Source organism: Phalaenopsis equestris, unplaced genomic scaffold (genome assembly GCF_001263595.1).
Source record: "Phalaenopsis equestris unplaced genomic scaffold, ASM126359v1 Scaffold000840, whole genome shotgun sequence".
NCBI classification, from domain to species: Eukaryota; Viridiplantae; Streptophyta; class Magnoliopsida; order Asparagales; family Orchidaceae; genus Phalaenopsis; species Phalaenopsis equestris.
Genome location: NW_018165280.1, coordinates 934056 through 953959, shown reverse-complemented (window position 1 = coordinate 953959; position 19904 = coordinate 934056). Strand labels below are relative to the sequence as shown.

Below are 19904 nucleotides of genomic sequence, written 5' to 3'. Positions count from 1 at the left end.
CTGAGTAGTGAAGAAAAATTAGTAGTTTGGATTATCGAATTTGCTGGATTCAGGTTTGGCTGAATTTTCAGTTCGTCTATCATATCTTTCGGCGTGGAAGAGAGATTCTGACTTGGCTGAATTTTTTGGATTCAGGCTTGGCTGAATTTTGAGTTTTGTCTGTCATATGTTTCAACGTAGAAGAGAGATTCAGGCTTGGTTAAATTTGTTGGATTCAGACTTGACTGAATTTTGAGTTTTCAGGGAATGAGACAACCTATGGAAAAACTATCTTTTAGTTGACCGCGGTTGTCGTTGGCTGCAGAAAAAAACATGTATATCACACCCAGTAAATTCTGCTGACAAAGAAAGCAGCAGAAGAAAGGGTAGCTGGAAACAGAGCTCCCCTTGACGCTTGAGCCAGGGAAGAAAAAAGTACTGCAAGAGAAATGGTCGACTGTGGATTTTTCCGACATTGTTCGATCGAAGACAACGATATCTCCGGTGAGATGACAAAGAGGCGGGTGGCAACATCGCTGGAGCCCATCCCTGGTACCTGCATAGGAGGATACAACACAAGAAGTTTTTGGATGGTTTGTGGTGATGTCTGGTCAAACTGCAAAGCATCCTTGCTATCATGGTTTCTTGGGAGTCGTATACAGAAGTGAAGTAATATCCCCCGACTTTTTGAATGTCCTCAGAGAAGGAGAATCCTCCAAAACATCAGCCCGTTCATTTCTAGGCGATGGTGGTGGTGAGTATCCTCCACGGCGTCGTCTGGACGACGGAGAATCACATGGATGAACATCTTGTGGAGAATTAAGTCGTTGCTGATGCGGCGGGGAACCACAATGCCGATCATCTGTGTCATATCCGATGTCAAGATCGCTCCCTCCACTATTGCGGGCTGGAGGCTTGACGACCATGCTGCTGAGGTTGACGCTGATGCGCAGACCCGAAGATGGTTCGAACTCACAGGAGCACATCTTTGTGATTATTTCCATGGCTTCTGTAACCTAATGAGGAGGCGAGGAATTAAGGATTTGGAGAAGAAGAAAAAATCGTCATTCCAAATATCAAGATGAGTATCCCTCCCTTCCTACACAGAGGATGGCAGGAAGGGAGTCCAATAACTCTCAAAAGAGGGTCGGTGGCTAGAGTATAAAACTTTTCTCTGATACCATGTTAAAACTCAGAATAATGTTGTGGAATACTCAATATTGTTTCATTGATATGAACAGGGGAATAAATAACTCTTACAAGAATTCTGTAATATGAAAAATAATAAAAAGGAAACGATATGAAAGGAAAGATATATCACATGATATCTCCAATAATTAATTCATATTAATTATTAAGAGATATAGGAAATAACATAAAATAGGGAAACGGATGATTTTTAATCCAAAGAAATAAATATAAATTAGGAAAGAAAATATCTACTTATATTAAGGAAATAATTTATTCTTCATAACTTCTTATAGGAATAAATTATTTCCTATTATAATTTTTAACAGGCCTAACTTTCGGGATGATACAGTGCTTCATTGGTTGATACATAATTTTGTGGTGGCGGTTGTTGCTTGTCATGATCTTTCAAAGTAAGTAGCGGGTGACGACCAATGGTGGTCGGTGCTCTGAGGCTGCAGTAGCTGGAAGTGTTCGTCGGATCATTGATGTAGAAACAAACTTTAATCTCTCTTCTCCAAGCTTTAGTTTTTCACTGTCCCAGGGCCAAGTCCCCTTCTCAAGAGGGGGTATGAATCTATTTATAAAATTCGTATTACAAATAAGGAAGAAATTCAGATCATTCTGATCGGACGACCCAAAGAGATTCCTTTGATCCGATAATGTTCGGTGGACATTAAACTTCTTTGATGACATCCAAATTGAATAATCTTTCTCTCATTCTATTTGTGTTGTCGAGAAGCTCAATTTACTATAAGTTCGACAGATTCAACATTCGTTTGAACTTTCAATTTTGCTTTGAAGTTCCAATTATGCACAGAAAGCTTCTAAAAATTATTGAACAACTTGATATGGGCTTGATTTGTCTCAAATGTGATCAATTTTGGTATTTTTGAGTCCGCCTCATCGAGTGGATCAGTTGATTTTATATTTACTGAAATTTGAGTTCTAGATGACTTAATCAAAGTTTGAACATTTATTTCTCAAAAAGTTATATCGATATTTATGTTATACCTCGAGTTTCATATTGGATGATGAAATTTGTGATGGTGTATCAATTAGCAAAGAAATTTGAAATCTTAACTTATGTAGTATTTTTAAAAATATTAATAAGTTATTTTCCCTATTACTTTATGAGGATTCATTTTTAATATATTAATAAATGATGATAATGCATATTTTAATATATATATTGTGTGTGTGTCAGTGGTCAAGACTCTTTGGTTGACTTCTGTAAAGTCAGTTCTAAGTCTCCTCGGGCAAGTCAGTTCTAAGTCTCCTCGGGCCACGTGTTCGAGTGATTATCACAAATCATTAATAGGCTTCTACATATACCATGGCGACATTTTCATTTCCTGGTCAACTAAAGAACAACCTACCATTGCAAAATATTCTACGGAAGCTGAATAAAGAGCCATTGCCACCACAATCACAGAACTTCTCTGGCTTCGTCGTCTCCTACAGGACCATATCAACACCACAACTCCTACCATCATCTACAACGACAGCACTTCAGCGATCGCTCTTGCATGAACCGAGCACATAGAAGTGGACTATCACTTCATACATGACCATCGAAAGCTAGGTCATATCACCTTACACCGCATTATGTTCACCGATCTAAACACCTGACATTTTCACAAAAGTTGTCCCGATCGCTCAACATCAGAAGATCACACACAAGCTGACGATCCAACCTTCTCCCTTCATGCCTGGCCCAGGACTCCTCTATCGACATCGGTTCCAATTTCTCCCTAGGATTGGCTTACTTCACTTTCATGTTATTAAACAGTATAAATAAGGTGTTTTTTGTAGAAAATTCTTAGTTAGTTCTCTTTCCTTTTCGCTTAGCTCCAGCTTCTCTGTTTCCCTTTCTTCTTTAGAATCCATCTTAAAGGGATTTTAAATTCAACCAAAAATAAATCTTAAATTTTTTTAAAAAAAATTTGATTAGTTTTTGTTCAAAGTTATGATTTATCATAATTTATTAAGAATGCATTTAAGACATTTATTTCAAATGAGTTTACTAAAATATAATTTTACATTCCTTAAATCCTTCAATCTGCAATTAAAAAGTTTGTAGAATTAATTTATATTTAAGAATTAAATAATAAAATAATTCAATCATGAGATTTCTTAAATCCTCTTATGCAGCAGCAGCGTTTCATAAATGTGATGAAGTTACTCTTATAAATATTGAGTAAAGTGTCAAAATAATCATCGATTATTTATATAGGCTCATTTTAGTCTCAGAGTTTATAGAAGTGTCAAAATAATTCCTACGAAGTATTATTAAACTTTAATTTTAAAATGTTCAAAAACTATTTTGACACATGCATGGATTATGAAACTAATACGACCCTATGTAAATCTTTTGAGATTATTTTGACACATTACTCTATAAATATTTTCTAACAAATAAGAATAATAATATTTTTTATATCCATCATATTTTAACATATCTAACTATAAAAAATAAATTTTTATTTATGAAAACTTCAGAAATTAAAAAAATAATAATATTTAAAATTTAAAGGAAAATAATAGGCAAACAAAACTGAGATTTTTTCACTTGTAATTTCTATCTTTTATAGTAGACCTCATGAACTTTTTCATGTTTATGTCTTAAAAACAAAGAATTGGAGCATTGATTGAGAGCTTCACTGTCTGGGAGAAAAAGTCAAAAACAAAAATTTAAGCGCCATGTCTTAAAGTCAGAGACATGCCGAATATAAACCAACTGTCAACAAAGACTATTAAAGAACGAAACAAATTAATATTTTCACAGAACTGAAAAGAAAAAAGAGAAAATAAACATGAAAGAATGCGTCGCAGATACTCGTTCAACAGACTGAAACTTCCACCATAAGTTTTCAGATCCAAATTTTCAGCATAAAAAAGGAATCAATGAATTCACAAAGCATTCACACTTTCTTTCGTCAGTGGAGAACTCGTACTATCTGCTGTTTCTTTTCTTGCCTTATCACTCTTTGTTTCATTTAAATTATATTGTTTAAACTAAATAATTTGGCATAAAACAGGAGAGGGAGGGAGGGAGGCAGAGAGAGAGAGAGAGAAGTGTGTGAGTGCGTGGTAATTGAACAACAGATTAGCCTTTATTAAATAAATGATCCTCCTATTTATATGAGAGGGAGTACAGTTTATAATTGCATGTTTGTCTCTGCTTTTATAAGGGCATTACAAAGCTTTTTAGGTGTTGACATAAACAACCCTATGGTTCGGCTACTCTATCGCTCGGTAGAGATCAATGAGCCTTGGGTAGATAAGACTCATTCGTCCGACTATGCTGAGCTAGGTTGTTAGTTGGCTACTTGGTTCTGTCAGTTGGTTACTCTGGTCCAACTGTTGGCTATCAACCCCTAGATGAAGAGCTCTTGTTGTCAGGATGAGATTAAGCTGTCGGGAAGAGAGTGAATCATTATAATCTGATATGTAGCTCCCCTCTGAAAAAAGGTCATTCATTTTTCTCAAGAAGTATATCGTGGTAAGACCCTCAGCCTCCTGATGAAGACTATCGAGGGTTTTTTATGAGATGACTGGCAGTGTTGGGGCGAGATTTGGGTTTAGGCCTTCCACTGTCTTGATATATCTTAGTCTTTGGTTAAGACTGCCAATATCCGGTCAACATAAGTCCCGATCTAAGAAATCCGCACTTGTTCAATTGGATCCTTTTAACTTCAAGTCATGGGACTCTTGTCTTTTGTTTGTGGGTCCTCCTATCATACTTTTCTTTCTTTTAGTCCATTGGATCTCCTTGAGATTCATGTTCATGCATTTCTGACGTACAATTTTACTGTTAAAAAGATAATGATAGTAATTTTTAATGCAATATTAAAGATTTTAATGGTACATATGAATTGTGTGACATGCAATAGAGAAGAAAATATATCATGAATATAGAACTTAGAATTAATGAAAATTTGAAGTTATAAACAAGGGAATGGTTTTGTAGAAGAATTCAAAATACTACAAGAAGTTATGGTACTTGGAAAAAAAAAAAAGGAGAGAGAGAAAAAACAAAATTGGACTATCATAAATTCTATCTTAGATTGCTCATCAAAAGAGTGAAACAATTAGAGCCTTAATTATGAACCATATCACATTTATCAATGTAAATGTTATAAATCATAATGCTAGTAATGAGGGCACTGCTTTTTTAAATATATGGGATCTAAGGAACTATTGAATTGCACTATATCCCATTAGAATTTCCTTGTAAAATATATTTTGTGTTAAAGAAGTGTTAATATGGGTGGTCTCCCCAACGACAAAATAAGCTTTATTTTTCATTGCCAACAAGAACATCAAATATTTAATTTATTTCAAACATCCAACAAAAAAATACATCCAAAAGACAAAATTGTTAAATTACATATAAAAAAAACCTAATTTTATTATTTATATATTAAAAAAATCTAAATTTTCAATATAGACATCACCTAGTCCTGTCTTACATCTATTACATAATAGATAAATGATTGAGCCAATTAATATTAATGAAGAAAATTATTTGTTATAACAAAAATAAAAGAAAAAAAGGGACCTTTACACACATACACACTACATTTTCTTCTGTATTTTACACATTAAATATCCAAAATTTCATATCCACATGTAAACACTTACCATAAGTTTTTCCTCCCCATAATAGAATTGATCAAAAACAGCAGCCAATAATAATAATAATACTGCAAATCTCCAGAAATCTTAATTATAAAAGTAAATAATAAATATGGAGTTCAATGATGCCCTGTTTTTTAAAAGAGAAGAGTACCATGATCTTAGAAAACAGAGGGCGCCCAGTTAGGGACAGTGAGCAGAGAAAGCGAGAATAAGCTCCTTCATAAAAATATTTATACATAAGAATAAATACAGGAAGAAGGCATCATATCATCTAAGAGAGTTAGATTAATAGAGCTTCTGCTTCGCTTTCCTTGCTCGATCACTCGCCTTTAAACAAGAATAGTTAAAACTAAGGGAAGAGTTCTTCCCCTGTTTTTATCTCAAATCAGGGCATGAAGAGCTTGTTGCCGCACTTGCAGCGCCAGGCTTCAGGGTAGTACTCCAGCGGAAAGCTTCGGCCGGGTTGAATCGCCACGTGAACCGGCCAACAAGGAAAACATTGACCGCACCTAGACCGGCACGTCGGGGGAGATGAACCCGGGCCGATTAGCAGCCGGCCGGCCGCCGTTTGCTCCCACTTCTTGTCCTCCAACTGCTTATGGGTTATGAAGTTGCGCTCTTCTTTCTCCTGAGAGAAGCCTATCAATGCGCTGCCTGGTTGTTTTCCAAAACAAGGGAGAGAGAGAGAGAGGATGAGTCTATGCTTATGAGTAAAACATAGTGGGATACTAGAAAAGGCACAAACTTTGGACAAATAGTGGGTAAAAGCTGCATTTTAATATTGGACATGTGTTTTTGCCGGATTGGTCGCCGTTTTTGGTCGAGAGTGGAACGAAAGGTGATGTTTTTTTGCTTTAGCATTGAAGGGGTTTTATAAAACATGGAAAGAAACTGCATCGGAGAAAAAAAGGAGCCGCCTTGCGGTTAAGTAAGGACAAGGGAATGTTCATCCAATGGAGCTAAGAAAATAGGGGAAAAGTATATGAAAATGTGACATTTTTCTCATAGAAGAGAGGCTTACCCAAAGCTGTGACGAAGAAAATCAGAACTAAGGCTGCAGAGAGGTTACGGCCATGGTGACACCGGACTCCCATGGCCAAGCTCAGCCGCAACACAGGTGGTTGTTCTTCAGAAGCGCGGGCGTACAGAGAGAGAGAGAGAGTAAATTTATCACCTTGGAGAGGGAGGAAGGGGGGGAGGCCGGAGAGGGAGGAAGAATGAGGGGAAGATCAGATGGGAAGAAAAGGGGTTTCCGTTTGGGTATAATACAGAGGCAGAGAGCTTGGTGCTGACTCAATACAGTTGCCAGCCTCAACTTGGGGCTACCGTTTTTTCACATATCTTACCAGCAACTCAATATTTGCTCATTTCTTCAAATGGCTCAGCTCTAAACATGGAACAGTGGAGAAGCAAAATTCACATGGCACAGGTTGCACTAAAGTTGGGTCTATTTATTCCATATATATTAATTTATAGGGAGAGAGAGAGAGAGGGGAAGAGAGAGAGAGAGAGAGAGAGGGAGGGAGAGAGTTTTATGTGTCTTCCTGTCCATCAGATTCTTTTCTCACATGAGACAAATTGTTCAAACAAATCTTAATGAAAAGCTCTTATAATTTTTTTATTATTAATCATCAAAAGCTATTACTAGTATCAGGATGGTTGAATACAAAGGCTCTTTACATATTGTTGAGCCACTTTTTTGGCGTTGAATAATTAAATTTAGATTTATCCGTGAATCACACTCAAATATCAAATTTATCAATGAATAACTCCGAAGGAATATAGCATAAGTGAGAAAAATAGAAGAGAAAGTGAAAAACTTCATAGCCTTGTAAATGAAAGTTATACATTCTCGCGAATTTTCTCTATCATAGATCTGCCACCAACAACTTTTAAGATAACTATTACCATGACCGAATGATTATTTGTCAAATCTCCGTCTCTCTTACTCCTAGATTAGCTAGTCATTTGTCTATTTCCTTGGTAGTCCTTCTCTAGCCCAGTTGGTTGCATTGTCTACTCCGTATCGACCAATAATTTTGGCACTCATTGTGATTTACTCTTAGATATGTGTCCCTTTCAAGACCGCTTGATGCGGTTTAACACTATGATCATACACATGCATACCATACAATTCTGATATATTTATATATCTAATAATTAAACTTTAATAATTATATTCATAACACACAAGTAAAATCGCATAAAAATATCACTTTACTAGATTTTTAAAAATCAATTATAAACTAATTTAGCTTGGACTGATTTTGAGAGTTGCAGTATTCCGCTAAGGATTTCAACTAAATGCTTCAAACAAAAGTCGTGAGCTTCATCCAAAACAATTTGATCTTAAGCAAAATTCACTAAAACTGATCTTCACGTTTCTACTGAAAGTCAATTATTGAAGTCTTATTATTCCTGTTCGTGTGTTATAGGTTGAATCTTCAATATATAATTTGGTATTTCATACTCGTATTTCATACTCTAAATATTTTTATTATATTTATAATAAAAATTTAAAAAAATCACCTTTAAAATGGAAATCTTATTTTAAGATAATGATACAATTTTTTAGCAAATTTTATATGAGCGTACATCAGAAACATGTTGGCATGTGTTGAGAAATTAGAGCTAAGAAACACAAGAATCAATAGAATAATCTAGAACGAACACAAAGATTTAACGAGGTTCTACAATTCTCATGAGCAATGAGTTGCGGCTTCTTTTGATTTCTTGAAAAGAGTATAGCCCTTTTAGGGTTACAAATACAAACTATATATATATATTCTTAGAGTACAATATATAATTACAAAATTAACATGTATCGTGCCGCAGAAGCGTTGCCCCCGCACCCCCAACCCACATAACAAAACTCCCCTAATTAGACATGTGCTTCCGCTCTGCTACGCTCGGAAGCTCCGCTCCACTTCAGCATTTGTTCCTTATCTGGCATATATGTTATACCTAACATCATGAATCTCGAGGAGATCAAAGGGGCCAAGGGATAATAGAGAATGACTAGGAGGGCACTCCAAGAGAGGACTAAGGGGTAAATTAGCGAAGGATTGAGGAATCTATTTGACCAAGTGCAACCATTTTGAGCCGAGGCTAAAGGAGGTCGAACGTAAGCCATACTGACTAAAGGCCGAAGCCAAGCAAATCAAGAAGAGGTGTAAACCTACTTCTTGTTACGCCCTAATTCAAGAGGAAAGCTCAACATCCCAAACTATGTGATAGACGCCCTCCTCCTTCAGAATTCTATAGGGAGGGGCTAATGACAAATAATGACTATTTCCAAGAAGATCACGAAGGGCTCTCTTTTCGAGACATGGGCTACCTATCACATTATAGTGATTCATCCTCTGCTCCATAGCCTAGCCTCATCCCACTGGCCAAAATTCATAATCCAAGGATTAGACGACAACATTCAAAGTAGAATAGTTGGTCAGTGAAACTGAGCCGATCAAGCCAAATCTTATCGACCCAAAGTCAGTCGAAGGTTGACCGACTATATTGACTCAACTCATTTGACCAAGCAATCCTTGCCAATTCGTAGGCTTATAATTTTAAAATACCTAAAACACTTTGTAACGCCCCAATTAAAGTAAGGGCAAGTATGTAATTACACCTACTATATGTCTATCATCTATAAATAGAGGGGTCATTTTATATGAAACGGCTAATCACCAATTTAAATTATCGTTCATTACGGTGCATTCTTCTCTCTTTGTCTCTGTCTCTCTTCTATCTTACTATTTTTTTCCTTGTGCGTGATTCACAAACAGATCATGATTCAATAATGAGAATGAAAAAATAACTACACAAAAAATCTAAACTATGAGATAGTTAATGTGATTTGATAAAGTTTATCTGTCAACTCGACTAACTTAAATGAATAAAATTTAATAAAGAAATTATGTCAACAAGATCATGTAGAGAAAAAATATTTTTTATAAACTCTTAGAGTGGTATATGGAGATAGATTATACTTCATATGTAAAAAAAGAAATATATCCCTTTGTTTGTCTTAATGATTAAATGAGAGCATATAACCACTTGCTGAAAAGATGAGGCAGAACATAAAGAAAAAATTATTTGGTGATGCTTGTCCTTCTCCTCACTTCTCTTCTCTACTTTGAGAACTTCGCCTCTTCACTTTGCATCTTCTCTTATTCTTCTCTTTATTTACTTGTGATAGTGAGATGTATTTTACATAAAGTTTGCATAGGTTTATATAGTGAAGGTTCACATTTTATCATTGATAATCAATCATTGTTAAAAAATTTTGCAACCTCCATTTAGGGGTGCAAATGAGCCGAGTACACGGGTCGAGCTTATCAAGCCACAAGCTCGAGCTCGAGCTCATCCTGGCTAGGCTTGTTGGCTTATGAGCTAGATCGATTAGCTTATCACTAGTCATTTCGATGCATTTTCTGGTGAGCTCCCACTGTCTCCTCCTCCTGCTCTGGCCACCAATACCTTCTCCAGCGAGCTTCCGAGCCAGCTGCTACCAGTATGAGTCGAGCTCGAGCTCACATTTTGCCAGACGAGCCGAGCTCGAGCCATCTTGAGCTTGGTGTTGTTTGTTTGCACCCCTTCCTCCATTATAAGCTTTTAAGATAGCTTAAATTAGAGCTGTCTGGTGGCCTTTATTTAGAACTTTAAGATTACATCAATTTTTTATTTATTCTAGCCTCTTTTTAAAATTTTATGATATCCTCCATTTAAAACTATCATATTATTAAAGTGGTTCACTATTTCAAATTATTCAAAAATTAAAACAGAATTTTGTTATTGAAATTTTTATTCTGAACTTAAAAATCTCTCAATTAGAGCCTAAATTTTCAATATATATATATATATATATATATATATATATATATATAGTTGATGACTATATCTAAAAACTTCCTTATGCGCTACCTTCATGCCATCATTTATGGAGATTAACTGAAGCTTTGAAAAATATTAGTTTCTTACTACACAACTTCTGTAAACATATTCATGGAGTTTTCTACTATTAACTTTGATAAACTATAATTCTTCAACTTCGAACAAGTTGCATGTAAACTGATGTCTAATTTATATGTGCTTCATCTGAAAGTGAAACAAACTTAAAAAAGTATGTTGAGAAATTAGGGCGAACAAAAACAGAAATCTACACAATTCCAGAAGAGCACCAAGATTTAATGAGGTTTGACAAAGAAGCCTACGTCTTCGGGAGCATAGCAGTGAATTCCTTTTAATATTCAGAAAAGAGATTACAGAAATCAGAGATACCTCATGGGGTTACTAACACGTCTATTTATAACCACGGGAGCAAACCTAAAGTACAATATGTAATTACAATATTACCCATGTACTGTACCGTGGGGCGTTGCCCCGGCACCCCCAACCCACATAACATAACTTCCCAATTTGGACAGATTCTTCTGCTCTGCTCCGCTTCGCTCCAACGTCTGTCTCTATATGGTATATGAGTCATACTATAACAAATCTCCACCTTGGCGAATATCCAACCTCTTAGGAGAAAAAAGATACCTGGGAGTTACACCTGCACCACTGTGGGTTGGTCCACCATGTTTCTCTAGCAATTGCACACATTCAAAAAGTCCATGCAATGTAAGAACTTGTTGATAATAACTGGCTTGGTCAACATATCATCTGCATTTTCATCAGTATGAACCTTCTGCAACAGTATCTCACCAGAAGCAATCAATTCTCTGATCTTGTGATACCTAACATTAATGTGCTTGGTTCTCGCATGGTACACCTGTTTTTTAGCCAGATAAATAGCACTCTGACTGTCACAATGCAACTGAACTCTACCTTGCTCAATGCCTAGTTCCTTTACTAGCTTAGTAAGCCATAAGATTTCTTTAGCAGCTTCAGCTACTGCCATGTACTTAGCTTCAGTTGTAGATAATGCCACAATAGACTGAATTGTTGATTTCCAACATATAGGCCTTCCACCAAGAGTAAACACATACCTAGTTGTAGACCTTCTGTCATACAAATCACCTGCATAGTCTGAATCAACGTACCCCACAACTGAAGGATCATTCTGCTGACTGCCAAAAATAATTTCCTGTCATAAAGTACCCTTTAGATACATGAAAAATCCACTTGACTGCTTCCCAATGTCGCCTTCTAGATTTATCCATTTATTTGCATACTTGACTAACACCATGAGCCAAATCAGGACAAGTACATATCATTGCATACATCAAGCAGCCAACGATACTGGCATATGGAACCTGTGCCATGTCTTCAATTTCTGTATCTTTCTTAGGACACTGTTTTGAAGAAAGTTTAAAATGATTTGCCAATGGAGTCCTCACAGGCTTTGTTTTGCTTATCTCAAACATGTCCAACACTTTCTCAACATATCCTAGTTGATATAAACATAATCGTCTTGAGCCTCAGTCTTAATGAATCTCCATTCCAAGAATTTTCTTCGTAGGATCTAAGTCTTTCATGTCAAATTCCTAGCTAAATAAAGCTTTCAAACCACCGACATCATTCATATTCTTTGCAGCAATCAGTATATCATCAACATACAATAACAAAAAAATAATAGAACGATCATCAAGGAATTTCACATAAACACAACAATCATACTCACATCTCTTGTGGCCAATCTGAATCATTTAGGAGTCAAACCGCTTGTACCATTGTCTTGGAGACTGTTTCAACCCATATTGTGATTTCTTTAACCTGCAAACTAGATGCTTCTGTCCATGTTAAGTGAACGCTTCTGGCTGCTCCATGTAAATCTGCTCCTCCAAATCACCATGCAAGAAAGCAGTTTTAACATCCATCTGCTCCAAATGCAAATCCCAAATGACTACTAATGCAAGCACTGCCCTGATTTCCCTGATTGAAGTATGTTGATTGAAGTATGTTTGACCACAGGAGAAAAGATTTCATCATAATCCATCCCCTTTTGCTATGAAAATCCATTTGCTACCAGTCGAGCCCTGAACTTTTCCCCTTCTTTCTCTGGTACTGCTGGTTTCCTTTTGAACTTTTTCTTTTCTTTCCCTCAGGAAGCTGAACTAGCTCCCATGTGCGATTTTTCTGCAAAGACTCCATCTCCTCAACTATTACACACATCCATTTCTCTTTCTCCTGGCTAGTGATAGCTCTTTGAAAAGTGTTTGGATCATCGCTGTTGATGAGAAGTACACAAGAGACCAAGTCTTCATAACCCAATTTGCTATGCTATGAGGTCTTATAATTGTGTGTCTCTGTCTGTCTCTGACTAGATTATAATTCTGCACATCATCTGGAATAGAATCACCAGGTGTTCGATTTGAACTTTCAACTATCTCAGTTGTTTCTAGATGTTGTTTTAAATCCATCTGCACTACATCTGAGCTGGAATTGTTCCCCTGCACCTTGTCTTGATTCTGTTGTAACATTGACTGTTCACAAAAACTACATCTCTGCTGATCACCATCTTCTTTGCAATCGGATCCCAAAACTTGTATCCTTTCACATCTTTATTATAGACCAGAAAGATGCACTTCTTGAATTTCGCATCAAGTTTTGAACTTTCATCTCCAAGTACATGCACATAAGTAGGACAACCAAAAATCTGTAAATGATCAAAATTAATTGGATTATCTATCCATACCTCTTCTGCGACCTTGCCACCCAACGATGTCCGAGGTGATCTATTGATGAGATAACATGTCATATTCACAGTCTCTACCCAGAAACTCTAAGGAAACCCTGCATTCAGTCTCAAGCATCTTGCCTTTTCAGTTAAGGACCTTTTTCATCCTTTCTGCTACATCATTCTGCTGTGGTGTCTTGCGCACTAAAAAATGCCTTTGAATCCCATGCTCCTCACAGAACTTCCGAAATAGCGAATATGTGTATTTTGTGCCATAATTAGACCTCAAATACTTGATCTTTATGCTAGTTTGGTTCTCCACCTCAGCTTTCCACAGCTTGAATTTAGAGAAGACTTCAAATTTCTACTTCAAGAAATACACCCAAATTCAAGAAATACACCCAAACAATACACCCAAACTTTCCCGGAGAAATCATCAATAAAGGTAACAAAATACTGAGATCCTCCCAATGATGATTCCCTGATAAGGCCCCATACATCAAAATGCACATAATCAAGAATCCCTTCAGTTTTATTTTTTTCAGTCATAAAACTGACTTTAGTCTATTTTCCAAGAGCACAAAATTTACAAAGATCGAGCTTGCAAATTTTAACACCATACAAAATATTTCTTCTATGCAATTCCGTCATCCCACGTTCGCTGAGATGACCTAGACGCATATATCATAGCTTTGTATAATCATCATCTGATTTCACAGAATGAACTTCACCTACAACTGTACACCCCAACAGTTTGTAGATATTACATGCAGTTAATTTTCCTTTCATCACTCCTTTCATCAGAGTCAGTACACCTTTAACAATTCTGATGGTTTCCCTAACCTCATCTGCCTTAGGAATAAAACCATTTCTATGTAAAGTTCCCATTGAAATCGAATTCTAGAAATTCAAATTCTTCTTCAGATCTGGAATATATCTGACATCACATAACGTTCTAACTATGTCATTATACATCTTAATTCTAACTTCTCCAATACCAACAATATTGCAACATCTATCATCACTCAAATAGACTACGCCAGAATTAGTTAACATGTATGAAGTAAACCACTCCCTGTTAGGTGTTATGTGATAAAAGCACTCAGAATCAAGAATTCATGCATCCATGAACTAAGTTGATGAATTTGAAAGCATATCAACATCACTGCAATCTGAATTGTCATTCTGTGCCACATTTACAGACTTCGATGATCCATCACCATTCTCCTCAGTCTGCTTCTTGAGCTTTGGACAATCTTTCTTCATATGACCTAGCTCCTTGCAATTGTAGCAATGAATTGTTTTTTTGCCTTTGGACTTGGATCTAAAATTTCATCTTCTAGAACCCTCCTTCTCTTTCTTCCTTTCACGATCCTGCTTACCCTTCACATATAAACTGTCACCATGAGAGTTTTTCCATGTGTTCTGCTTCCACTGGTTGTGAGTCAACAATATTGTAGTAATCTCATTAACTTTGATAGTTTCTTTCCCATATGTAAGAGTAGTCATCAGGTGTTCATAGGAAGAAGACAGTGAACACAACAAAATCATTGCTCGGTCTTCATCCTCAATAGTCACATCAAGCTGTGATAAATTTGTGATTATTTGATTGACACAATTAACATGCTACACCTGATCATAACATCTTGCATCTTCAGCCTATACAATTTCTGCTTCAGACACAATTTATTCGTCAGAGATTTAACCATAAACTGAGTTTCCAATTTCTTCCACATCTCCCCTGTAGATTTTAGATTCTTCACGTCATACATAACTTCATCAGTCAAGCATAGCCGTATAGTTGCTGCCGCTCGTTGTTGCAATTCTTCCAAATCTTCATCCTCTATGGCATCTGGTTTTGCTGCCTGCAACACTTTTAAAATTCAATGTTGAGCCAAAAGATCTTTTACTCTTGTTTGCCACAATCCAAAGTTATCATTTTCATCGAACTTCATCACCTCGAATTTTGCACCAGAAATTGTCATTTGAAATTGATCATGCAAAAAAAAACTTTTGCAAATTCCTCTACAAATCCTTGCTCAGAATCTTTTCAAAAGGAAAAAGAAGGATTGAAAAAATTCCCTTAATTAAGTTTTCCAGAAAAATAATATATTTTTTTTTCAAAAAACAACAAAATCTTTTTTTTTTTTTTTGAAAAGAAAAGATTGATGAAAAGAAAAGATTGAAATATATTGAAATATTTTCTTAATTTAGCTTTCTTAATTAAGTCCTCATTAATTAAAATATTTCCTTTAATTAACTAAATTTTAAAAACTTTCTTTTTTCCCGCAAAGGAATAAAATAAGGACTTCCAATTTCTTTCTCCGCAAGCAAAGGAATAAAATCCGAACTTGATTTACTTCCAATTTTCTTTCCCAAAAAAAAGAAATCGGAGCTTCCAATTTTTGCCACCATTTCCTTCCAATCTTCGGCCTCCCCAAAGAAATGAAACCAATTTTCGCCTCCAAACAAAGAAATCGAAGCCTCCAGCAATGGAAAGGAAATCGCCTCCTCGGAAAAATCTCAATTACACCTCCGCGCCCAGCAAATTCGTCGCGCAAAGCCTCCTCCTTCGCCACCGAAAGGAGTTCTTCAAGCCTCCTCTTGCCTAGTTGGTCGAAGCACTAGTCGAATCTCTACTGAATTTGAACTGTCGCGGGCCGAATTCGCTCTGAATCGGCTAAACTCAGCCACCAAATCTCTTCGTCCCTGCGCGGCCAATCCTCAGTTGGGCAGAACCTTCGTCGAACTTGGAACTGCCGCCAACCTTCTTCCTGCGCCGACAAAATTTTTCTTCCCTGACCTCGAACCTCGTTCTGATACAACTTGTTGAGAAATTAAGGCGAAGAAAAAAAGAAATTGACGCAAGTCCAGAAGAACACCAAGACTTAACGAGGTTCGGCAAAGATGCCTACGTCCTCGGGAGCAGAGCGGTGAATTCCTTTCAATATTCAGAAAAGATATTATAGAAATCAGGGATATTTTATGGGGTTACTAACATATCTATTTATAACCTCAGAAGTAAACCCTAAGTACAATATGTAATTACAACATTACCCTTGTACTGTACCGCAAAGCGTTGCCCCCGCACCCCCAACCCACATAACGTAACTTCCCGATTTGGACAGATTCTTCCACTCCGCTCCGCTCTGCTACGTTCCAGCGTCTGTCCCTATATGGCATGTGAGTCATACCATAACAAAGTAAATAACAACTCTTTGACTATCTTAAAAGAGTGTGGCATATTTTTGAGATAAATTTAATTATAATAAAATACTATTTAGCCAAATCATGTCCTTACTAGCAACAATGATTGTGCTGTATTCAATTTCAATGATTGAAAATAGACTTTCTTTTCAAAATCTTAACATTCAACCAAAGATGGTGTTACCCGAAGTGTAGTGTACTTGTTGGTACTTCTTTTATAGGCCTTCTCTTAATTTGAATCAACATTGCCCTGGAACTTTAATTATTTCCTTTAAATATTGGAGAGTAGTTGATCATAACTTCTAAATGGAGCAATAGCCAAAACACAACTTCTTAATTTCATTTTCTAGAAGTCGATGGGTATCGATTGATCACTGCCACTATTTATGTAATATCTAGTTGTGAAGAATATTACGTACATAAAAGAATGAATGGTGGATGTATATGATACCTTGGCCATGCACACTTTTTTTTCTTTAACTTTTAAGTATAATTCTTAGTTAATCTAAAGTGGCTAACACATAGCATGCTTACAGTCTTTGCATTTGTCATATTGAACAAGTCTAACTCTTTCTAATGAGTTTTAATTGTAAGAAACTTAGCATCCATATGGCTATATTATAATTTATTCTTATTTCATAAATAAGTTTTTATTTCTCGTAATTTTTTCATGTCGAACATTTCTTAGATTATTGTTCTTTCGAATATCAATCATTGTAATTAACTTGTCATCCTCATACAATAATAATATAATGGCTTTATTTTTTTCACGTTTATTTGATTAGCAACAATAGTTGGTATTATATCTACAAGTTTTGATTTTATCATAAATTCATCAATTTTTTTTTTAAAAAAATTGATCAAACACTTATAGTAGGTCATAAAGGCTTTTATTTAACTTGCATGTAAGTCTTCTTCTTTTATTTTACCTAGCTTTTTTGTTGTGATATATTGATGTGTTCCTCTAAGCTATTGATACACTTACAATATATAGTGTTTGTATACATATTTTTATACCTGTTTTTGAGATATTGCGCTTTAATGAAAGATATTTTGTGATTTTCTTGTAGGTACAATCAAATTGATGTAAAATCTAAAAGGAGTGAAAAATGACCAAATTTTAAATAAAAATGAAGAAATGTGCAAAATGAACTGGGTCGCCTAAGCGTCAGGTACCCCGCGCTTAAGGGCCAAAGTTAGTTATTTGAAGAAATATTAATTGGAGCGAAATTTTGAAGAGGTGTTTGAAGCAACCCTTAATAAAAACGTGAGAAATAACTCATTGACACGAAAATTCATTCAATTGGCTTATGAGGAGACTACTTCTAGAAGATTCATTGAATGAAGACATTTTTTGAAGAGACACTAGGACACCTCTTGCATTTTTATAAAAAAAGACTTATATTATCCAGGATAGGGCTGTCAAAACTGCTCGTTGTTCGCGAACAGCTCGTGTTCGACTCGTTAATTTCGTTCGATAAGTTAACGAGTCGAACACGAACTAAGATGTGTTCGTTCATGTTCGGCTCGTTTTGGCTCGAAATACTACTCATCAAGTTAATATATATAACGAGTAATATATATTGATTAAGAAAATAGATATTGTAATATAAAAAATAATTTTTAAATTAGATTCAAATGATGTAATAGAAAAAATAATTTTTAAATCTTGCTCAAATTCTTATTGTCTTATGACTACATCATTAGGGTTGTTAAAAGGACTCTTGGATCGTGAACAGCTCGTGTTCGACTCGTTCGAACTCGTTAAGCAAACGAGTCAAACACGAACACACTTTTTGAGCTCAAAATATAAACGAGCTGAACACGAGCTGAGCTTGGCTCGCTCGTGTTCGGCTCGTTTACACCCCCAAACCCGACCCCCCAAAACCAGGAGAGGAGGCTAGCAACCACCAACCAAAAGTTCACATTACTGTCGCTGCCGCCGCATCGCCGGCCACCTTTATTTTATTTTATTTTATTTTATTTTGAGTATTAGTTTGTATTGTCAGAGAATGAAGAGAATTCAAAGGAACTTCAAGACACTTGGCGGAGATAATTTGAGATAAGTATTTATCTTTGTGACTGCACTTTATTTTTAATTTAAATTTCTTGTTTGTGTGTATAATTTCTACTTTTAAACTCTTGTGTGGTTGTATTTTTTTTATTTTTTCTAAGTAGTTAATGTATTCTAAGTAGTTTTTATTATATTTTTCCTTAAAATGATAAGTGATTAAATGTTTAAAGGAAGTTGTGTGAAGTATTAGACTTCAATGTTGGAAGAAGTTGTGATTATTCAATACCTTGCATTACATTTACTTCTTGATTTGGTCAATTAAGATGTTAATACCTATTGTGAGAATATGTAAGATCCGAGACGGTTTTGTATCAGTCAACAAATGGTTGGAATCCCATATTGATTTCTTGAATGAGAATGTAGTTCATGGGGTTGAGTGCAAATAAATAGGAAAATATATTTTAAAAGGTGTAGAATTAGAGGATGTTAGAGTGACAGGCTAAAACCCCTAATTTGATTTATAGTTTTAGATTTTGATACGAGATGCTAGCCCCCAGGTGGAGGGAGAAGAGGGAACTATAGAGTGAGAGCTAGTATCTTTCTTGCATAGCCGGTCTTCAAGACTATTCAAACTATAGATTAACTAATGTTCTTTATAGCATCTCTAGTAAGGGTAAAGAATATTATTGCTTCTATTTGACGCAACACATTTAGTAACTTTCACAACTAAATTTATATATTTATCACTGATTCATGATAAGGAAAAAAAATATTTTATTGCCTTCATCTTGCAAGTATTTTAGTTAAGTTAATTAGTTGCTTACTTTATTTTCAAATTAAACAAAAATTACAAAAATAATTGAACTTTCATTCTTAATTTAACATCTTAAGTTTGAGTAAGAATATAAATTGCTAAGTATTTTGTCATCTAAAACTAATCCTTCTCGTGGGTTCGATATTTGGGACTTAATCAGAAAAGTTCTATAGTACTTGATAAAGATACATATTCTTACGTAGTATCTCATATTGAAATATTATAACTGCTTTCTTATTTGTTTCATAGTGAAAAATTTACCTAGCATTTGCTTTACATCAAGTTTTTGGCAGCCGTTGTAAATTAAGAATATCTATTAAGAAAATTAATCAGAAAATTAATCACATATTAATCACATACATCGCATTTTACTTCTATCTATATAGAAAATCGGGATCGGCTATCATGAAATCTTTCTTGGTTTTCATTTAAACTAG

At 35.5% G+C, this 19904-nt stretch overlaps 1 protein-coding gene across 1 annotated transcript; it reads right to left on the bottom strand.

Annotated features, from left to right (window-relative positions):
• Positions 1-5911: 5911 nt before the first annotated feature.
• On the bottom strand, positions 5912-7235 carry LOC110031721 (EPIDERMAL PATTERNING FACTOR-like protein 5). Its single transcript, XM_020735078.1, has 2 exons — positions 6833-7235; positions 5912-6465 (listed from the first exon to the last, which is right to left on the bottom strand). The coding sequence occupies exons 1-2, from the start codon at positions 6903-6905 to the stop codon at positions 6197-6199; spliced, it is 342 nt and encodes a 113-aa protein (XP_020590737.1). The 5' UTR covers positions 6906-7235; the 3' UTR covers positions 5912-6196.
• Between the last annotated feature and the right edge of the window lie 12669 nt (positions 7236-19904).